This window comes from Lactuca sativa, chromosome 1 (assembly GCF_002870075.4).
Source record: "Lactuca sativa cultivar Salinas chromosome 1, Lsat_Salinas_v11, whole genome shotgun sequence".
Classification (NCBI taxonomy): Eukaryota; Viridiplantae; Streptophyta; class Magnoliopsida; order Asterales; family Asteraceae; genus Lactuca; species Lactuca sativa.
Window position 1 is genome coordinate 222683075 of NC_056623.2, and position 8855 is coordinate 222691929.

Sequence of the window (8855 nt, forward strand, 5' to 3'; positions counted from 1 at the left end):
TCTTTTTGGATTTTTTTCGGGAGGTCGGGGAAGAGGTTCATCGGGGATTGGACCTGGCAGGTGATGTGTGCATAGGACAGGAATGTTGTGAGTAGATTGCAGGATAGTTGGTTGTAGCAGACTTCAAGGATGAAGTCTAGTTTAAGTGGGGGAGAGTTGTAACACCCTGATCTGAAAGTATTCATTTATGGATTTCAAAAGCCAAGGCTAGGGGCGTTTAGGTCTTTCAAGGGTTCAGAGTTTCATTTGAGAAGTTTTGGGTCAGGGTGTGTCGCTAGAAGCGTAGGGCTTTTGTGGATATAAAGTTCATCGGAAACGGACTCATAATGAAGGAGTTATACCACTTTGAAGTTATTGACAGAAATAGCCCATAATGGAAATAAATGGCTACAGGAACCATGCATGCAAGGAGGTAAACGCGCGTGCACGCCCAACGTAAGGCTAGGGTACGCCCAGTGTTTAAGTGTAAAAGGATCGTGGCTGCTTAAGGCGTACGCCTAGTGTACAGGAAGTACGCCCAACATATGCCCAGTATCCAGAAACCATTATTTTAGGGCCAAGCAACTATATAAAGAACATAACACCCAGGTTGATAGCCTCCATCTCATCTTCATATAGTCACTACGAAACCCTAAACCTCTATTGAGTGTTCTTGAAACCTTGGGGGTCATTAGAGAGCATTTTGGGTGTTGTAAAGCCATTTCCAAGCAAGAGAAGAGATTAGTAAGGTGGCGGATCGATGGGGAAGCAGTAGATCCAAGGTTTGGGTTCCATTTCCGACCATTTTGAGGTATAAAGTCTGAAACCTTCCTTAAGTGTGCTTAGATCTAGGTTTATGGAGCTTTGGACCTTTTTGGGTCCAAAGGATGGACCTTTATGATGCAATTTCGTTTTTAAGCTTGGGGTTGCCACTCTTAGAGCTAAATATGTCCCGTAAGCAGTAAAGTCTCAATATTGATGGTCCTAATGAGCTCATTCATGAGATTTAGCCCTTTCTATGGAAGTTTGTTGTCACCATTTGAGTTTGGGTTTAATTAGTGGGTTGCAAGCCACCAAGTTAGCAACTTTACGGATTAAGACATGGAAAAGGACCTGGATCTGAGTTTATAGCCTCTGAAGTGGTGTATTAAACACTTAATGGAAAAGTGGCTTAATAGGGTTGTACATTGGGCGTACAAGGAGGTACACACGGGGTACAAGCGATAAGCCAGTATGCCTAGCGTACATAAGAGTACGCCCCGCATACTCTGCCAATTTGGGCTTTGCGGTTTTAGGCCTCGGCTTGGGCTGCGTTTTGGACTTTGGGCCTCTAGGCCATAGTGGGTCAGCAAGAGTCAGTTGTTATGGGCAAAAAATATGTTATGGGCATAAAGTAAGGCCCATTAAAGGGATTGGACCCAATATAGCAAATTGGGCCATTAGTGGGCTACTAGTAGTCTCGGGAAGCTTACTTAGTATTTGGGCCTTGGTTCTGGGCATTAGATATGGACCAAGTTGGTTTGGGGATAGAATAGTCATTTTACTGTAAGATTGATTAATGTATTGGACTAAGTGATATTTGGTGTTGGTAGCCCGGGGAGCAGAAGGAGCAACAGTTCGGGATTTGGCAGATAGCAGCTTGAGGGATATCAGCAAGGTTTCAACAGTGCAAGGTGAGTTTCCTCACTATGTGAATGGGTCTACGGTCACAATGCCGGCCCATGTAGTTTATGAGTAGGAAGACTCGGGGGTTAGCCATAGGCACTGTATGCTAGAATGTGATTCCGGATCAAGGTCTAATGCCGGGCGGGCGCCCAAGGAATGTTTGAATGATAGTTTATACTTGTTGTCTGTGTGAAACCTATATGTGCCTGGTAGGGAGGTGAGTGTAGGCGAGGTCCCGTATCTCACCATTAGCATAGTATGGACGGGGTTCCGTATCTCCTTAGTAGCAGAGCAAGGCGAGGCCCGAGATAGGAGAGAGGTGAGTGTGGGCGGGGGCCCGTATCTCACTAACAACAAGAGTGTGGATGGGGTTCCATGACTTATTAGTTGCAGGCCAGGGGCGACACCCTAGTTAGGCGAGGCCTTAGATCTGGTGTATTGTAGAGTGTGATAGCTGGTTGTTGTGTGTTATGTTATATGTTGTATGTGTTCAAAGGGTGAGGCCCAGAGACACGTCGGGCCTAAGAGAAACAAATATGTGTACTGAGTGGGGCTCGATCCAGGCGGGGCCTGATGCCGGGCGGGGCCTAATGCCGGAGTTAGTCCGATGTCGGGCAAGTCCCGATGCAGCAGGCGGGGGCCCAGTATGTGGTTGATGTGGTATGTGGTACGTTGGGGAACTCACTAAGATTCGTGCTTACGGTTTTCAGTTTTGGTTTCCGGTACTTCTGGTAGCGGAGGGAAGAGCTCGGGGTGATCGCATGACACACACACCAAAGGAGTTTTAGCCTGGGATGTTTACTCTGATAAAATAAAATAATATTTTAGACATGATACTCTGATGAGATATGTTTTGAATGAATGGTTGACACTTGTGGTTTATTAGTTAAATTAAAAACGAAATTTTAGTCAAGATTTTTGGGTCGTTACAGAATTGCATAAATATTTTTATATTTTTCAATTTTGAATGATTAATGTTGTTATCTTTGATTTGGTTATGTAGATTTCTAACATGGTTGATGTTGCCACATACTTAAATGTGATATTAATCATATAAGAAATGGATAAATCATCATTTTTGGCTGATCCAAGGTACATTTATCTTTTTTTAATGTTTATCCATTTAGTAAAGATTACATTGAACCCAATTTAAGATTTTTATATTATGCTTTTATGTGACTTTGAACACATATTTGATGTCGATCGTTTCATCAAATCCTTGCTAGAGCAATGTGACTGCTGATAAACCATTTAATTGGATATTCCATTTTTATCTTGCCATAAAATCCTTAAACTTTTTTTTGCAAAAAATACCTGAGGGTTACAAGTAAGGAAACGATATAGTTTGTGGCTGTTGTGACACTGAGGTAAACAGTATTATCATCTTCTTTGTATTTCAATTTTATTGTTTTTAATATTAATTCATTAACTTTGTTAGGACGTATCAGTCTTTGAGAGTTTGAAGGTCATGATTCATGAGTGGAATGTGCAGATACAACTCTTGGTTGATCTCAGCTTCTGGAATTAGTGGATGACGATGATGTAAGTTTTGATCCTACTTTTTAATTTTTTATCATTCATATTAATAAGTTTATAATGAAAAACTACAGATTAACAATAAATTATGTAAACTTGTTTCTTATAATGATAAAACGAATTTGAGATATAATTTTCAAGGCATATTTTAAATTTACATTACTTTGTTGTCCGGTCAAATTGAATATTTTCTTTAACTTGAAGTTATTGTGTTACACGTTAGTCATGTGGTAGTTAATGTTTAACAAGTATGTTAACACTAAGCGGTTAATATGTATTTCCTAAACTATAATCACACATTTGAATGAATCTGATTATTTAAACGAGTTATAAATAAAATGACCATAAATAAAATGACCAACGTTAACATTTTTAGATTTTTACCTTTTTTGTTTTTTTAATGACTACAAAATTGAATTTAAAAAAATTTAAAGGATTAGAATCTAATTTGTTGGGTTTGTTTTGTGCATTTGATTGAGTATCTTTATGATATTGTGAGGATTGACTTTTGAATTTTTTTTGTTATTTTTTTCAGGTATTGATGAATTTTTGACTGTTTTGACCGATTTTATTTGTTTGTAATTGAATTCTGTTGGAATTCATAGCAATCTTGGACCAATGGATTTCGACATCCCATCCTAAACCAATGAAAGCTTACTTTCCAGCATATCCTCTATGTTAAAAAAATACTTGATACCCTTCTAACTCTACAATTTCACTACTCAAATGCATATTTTTTTAAAGTTACATTTACTCCTTCGTTGTTAGTTTTGAAAATGACGATTTTACCCTTTTCTATGTTTTAACATCTTTTTATCAAAATAACAATAGTATTAAACAAAATGGACCCACCTCTTGATTTATCAATCAAATTGCTGGTATTGTAGCCCGGCTTTCGGAATAAAGGTAACAAATTTACGAATGTAAAGTTACATATATGTAGCTTTAATCAAGTGAAAAATAATTCTCCTCATGGCTTATGTGCAGATATATCAGCAAGCTATGCTCTATGGTCGGAGCATATACATTCAAGCCATTACAGACGAGGTAAACTTTATATTTTTACATTTAAAAACAAATTTAAATCATCTTTATGTCTATTTTTCCATTATTTTGCCGGTTAAGCACATGGTACACAACGGATGATAAGTAGTGATCACAGGAGTTCACATTTATTACATTTCTATGAGAAATTACCAACTGCTGTTTCGAAAGCTATGTTTGCTCATTTCCAACAAGAAACAGAAAAAGATGGTAGTTTACATGAACAGGGGAACAAGTGGAGGAATGGAAACCAATTGTGGATGTTATTCATGTCAAAGGACAAACTTTCAAAATTTTCTTAAATCAAAACTGTTAGACCCAATATTCTTTGAAAACCTCTTTCATTTATAGTAATCAAATTAAGAAATAACAATGTACTTTACTGTAGTTAACAAATAGCAATGTATAGGCGAATTGCAGAGAATAGCAATGTACTTTAGTGTGGCTACCATTGAAAAGTGACACCTTCCCTCCCCCCCCCCCCCCCCCCCCAAAGGGGGGACACCTTTGTAGTTATTATTATTACTATTATTGTTATGGTAATACGAGAATGTAAACAATTTATGATTATTGTTGGCATTTGATCTCGGTTCACTAATAATCCATGTTTTATCCCAAACACTGGCCACACAGAAGTAAATAAGCTATACCTTGGAGGCTCATTTATCCAAAGTTAGCACCCCGAGCTTTGTAACGTTTTATTTTTCATTAAAAATAATTATTTCTAATGAATACGAGATAAGATTATTGCAACAATCATTAGATTCATATTTTGAATGCTTATTTTCATAGGAAACAAGACAAGATTACATGATAACATAAGCTAACGAGGATTGAATATATGTTGCCGAACATAGATACTCAACTTAACATTTATCTTACCATAACCTTCTTTATTGGTCTCCACATATATATATGCTTCATTGGCAAAAATGTGAGAATCCATAAGAAAGTTGTTAAGATTCAAACCTATATATCACGTTTTGTGATCTTTGTTCCGAATATGTAACTAGCACAAGTTTCCCATGGACTAAGGTGTCTATCTTCAGGACAAGTACTAATTCCTGGATTATTAATAACACCCATTTGTTCCTTCCTAATCTTAGCCAAACAAGGCCAACTCCCAAAAAGATTTTCACACAACTCCACAACTTCTGGACTATATTCAAATGGAGGAACCTGAACCACTTGTTTCCCATATCCATAATCATACCCCACTCCAATTCCATATCCATGGTCATATTCAGGCCATGGATAGTCAAATCCATAATCAGGATAATTGCTTTCCTCCCTTGATTCTAATGGCTCGGCCATAAGAATCGGAACATGCACAGCCGGCTCCGGCTCCGGCTCAGGCTCGGGTTTGGGCTTGGACATGGGCATAAGAGCCGGAACATGCACCGGCTCGGGTTCTGGCTTGGACATGGGCGCAACCTTTGGATCAGGTTTAGGGTTAGCCAAAGGGATAGAATTAGCCGCAGGCTTGGACTTCGGGTCAACCGGCTTGGGGTTGGACCGAGGATAGCAGGTTTGATCAGAGGGAGGAAGAGGCTTTCCATATACAGAAACAATATCATAACCACCGCCATAAGGTGTTGGATCATACTCTTCAAACTCTGGCTCGTTAAATTGTAAATCTGTTTCTGGGTAAGAGATGGAATAGTGTGTATGATATGAGACATAGCCCGTATCACAAGAAACTGGTTCGTAAGCAATTAACTTAGGCTCGACATAGTTATATGCAAAGTAATTGATACCAGGGGTAGAAGATGATAACGAGTACTCGTGATCATAATCATAGTCATAATCTTGAGTTTGATGATAATAATCTAGAAATTGAGGTTCTTGAAACTCGGGAACAGTGTATGCATTATTAGGATGATAAGATTCATAACCAGAAAAACTTACAGAATCTTGGTAACCGACAACATTATAGGCGGCGTGATCTTGAGGCCACACGTACCCATCATCATACCCATCATCATAGTCATAGTAAGCCATTTTTGATGGATCAAAGGAGAAGATATATGAATTTTGGTTGTGTGGTGAGAAAGGGAAATGAAGTAACAATTATTGATCATGGAAAAGGGGTGAATGAGAAGTGAATTTAGAGAACCCATTTGTTATTACCGACTTGTACTTCCTTCATCGAAAGATGTATATTGATTTTGTATTTGGGAATTGTGTCTGTAAAAGTTTGGAAAACAGACAGAGATGGCGATCGGCCATGTGATATTGTTAGTGGGATATGCAAGTTTCAACCAACCACTTAATGCTTATCTAGAAGAATAGGGGAATTGTACAATTTCAACTACATTACAAAATGATAAAATGATAAAGCTCATTTACTATTGCTACTTTTGGTTACTTGAAAAGCAATATGTTGTAAATTCAGTGACACGTAACAAACTTTAAGCGTAACCTTTTTATTTTTATCACTAAAGTTGTAAACGTAATCTGATTTATTTTTCTTTGTGAAAAACATATATCGAAATTGAAACTTATGTGATTTGAAAGTTGGACATATCCATCTTGGAGTGTTCAAATTACCACTATTTCACCGACACCTTCATGGTGCCTTGAAAACTCATTTTAGAAAACTAGTTTGAGGTTTTAATCGTAATTAAACAATATATATATATATATATATATATATATATATATATATATATATATATATATATATATATATATATATATATATATATATATATATATATATATATATATATATATATATATATATATATATATATATATATATATACGGGGAGTATTCAATCGAGAACATTTTTATCGTAAGAACATTTGAGAACAAATTTGAAAAACATAATTTTTTTAATTAAAATTATAAAATAAAATTCATATAAATAAAAAATAGTTACAAACAATTAAAAAGCACACTAACACCACTCGCCATCCAACCAACACCACCCACCACCACCACCACCCGTCACCACAATCCATCACTAACCACCACCACCAACTACCACCCACCAACCATCACTACCAACCACCACCCGCCACCACCATCACCATCCACCTCCACTGCCTACCGCCACCACCATCACCACACACCACCATCACCCCCACCCACCTCTACTGTCTGCCACCACCGCTCACAACCCCTACCTACCACCCATCACCACCACCATCACTACCAACCACCACTAACCACCGCCCCGACCACCACCCATCACTAATCACTACCCACCACCCATCACTACCCACCCACCACCACCACCATCACCAACCACCACCCGCCACCACAATCACCACCCACCACCATCACCACCTAACCACCACCACCCGCCACCATCACCCACCTCCATCACCCATCACCACCGCCTGCCACCACCACCCGCCACCACCACCCATCGCCACCGCCCGCCACCACCACCAACAACCACTACCTACCACCCATCACCACCACCCGCCACCATCACCAACCACTACCCACCACCCACCACCAACACCAACCACCACCCGCCACCACCACCACCAACCACCACTTGCCACCACTAACCTCCACCCACCACCCATCACCACCAACCACCAGCCACCACCCGCCACCACCACCACCTATCACTACCCGCCACCACCATAACTACTAACCACCACCCACCACCAACATCACCACCAACCACCAACCACCCCCCACCACCTACTACCCATCACGACCGACCACCCACCACCAACCACCACCACCACCACTACCCGCCACCACCATCACCACCCACCACCATCACAACCCAACCACTACCACCGGCACCACCACCAACCTCCATCACTGATCATCACCGCCTGCCACCACTACCTACAACCACTACCTACCACCTATCACCACCACCAACCACCACCACCACCACCAACCACCAACCACCATCCACCACCACCACCACTACCCGTCACCGCCACCCATCACTAACCACCACCACCCACCACCCATCACTACTCACCAACACCACCAACAATAACCACCCGCCACCACCATCACCACCAAACCACCACCACCCGCCGTCACTACCACCCATCACTACCTACCACCCATCACCACCCACCACCACCCGCCTCCACCACCACAAGCACTGCTCATCACCACCAACCACCACCCGCCACCACCACCCATCACTACCCACCACCACCAACCACCACCCACCGTCCATCACTATCCACCAACCACTACCACCTGCCACCACCACCACCACCCACCCACCCAACACAACGACTACCACCACTAACCACCACTGATAGTTTCGTTTTTATTACTTCTTTTCATAGGTTGTTTTTAGTTAAAACCATCTCATTTTAGTTAATCTTCATGCATATTTTCCCTTTTATTATTTTTCTCCTTTATCGGGTGCTTTCCAGTCTTTTGAGCTTATTTGTTGGATTTTTCGAAGACTTTTTATTATTGGAGGCGTGGAAAGAATGTGGGACTGCTGGAGGCTTGCTATTTGTTTATGGACTTGAAATGGTGCAAATGGGCTTGGTGTCAACATGATCAAGAAAGCGCTTCAGACTTAAATTTTGGGCTGGATGACGAGAATTCGAGCTATAGAAGACTAAAGGAGCATTGGAGCATCTTGGAAAGGCTTTGGATTTCCATACTTAGGCTATCAAGAATTTGC

At 40.5% G+C, this 8855-nt stretch overlaps 2 protein-coding genes across 2 annotated transcripts; one reads left to right on the plus strand and one right to left on the minus strand.

Moving 5' to 3' along the window:
* Positions 1-4968: 4968 nt before the first annotated feature.
* On the minus strand, positions 4969-6474 carry LOC111904842 (uncharacterized). The gene has a single exon (XM_023900549.3). It carries the CDS (start codon positions 6223-6225, stop codon positions 5194-5196), a length of 1032 nt encoding a protein of 343 aa, XP_023756317.1. The 5' UTR covers positions 6226-6474; the 3' UTR covers positions 4969-5193.
* LOC128128414 (velvet complex subunit B-like) lies at positions 6439-7427 on the plus strand. Its single transcript, XM_052767315.1, has 2 exons — positions 6439-6461; positions 7106-7427. The coding sequence occupies exons 1-2, from the start codon at positions 6439-6441 to the stop codon at positions 7425-7427; spliced, it is 345 nt and encodes a 114-aa protein (XP_052623275.1).
* Positions 7428-8855: the final 1428 nt, after the last annotated feature.

Coding starts and splice junctions, on each gene's coding strand:
- LOC111904842 (XM_023900549.3), bottom strand. CDS start 6,225: ATGGCTTACTATGACTATGATGATGGGTATGATGATGGGTACGTGTGG.
- LOC128128414 (XM_052767315.1), top strand. CDS start 6,439: ATGGCGATCGGCCATGTGATATT. Junction 6,462..7,105: donor GCGATCGGCCATGTGATATT/GTTAGTGGGATA, acceptor AATAAAAAATAG/TTACAAACAATTAAAAAGCA.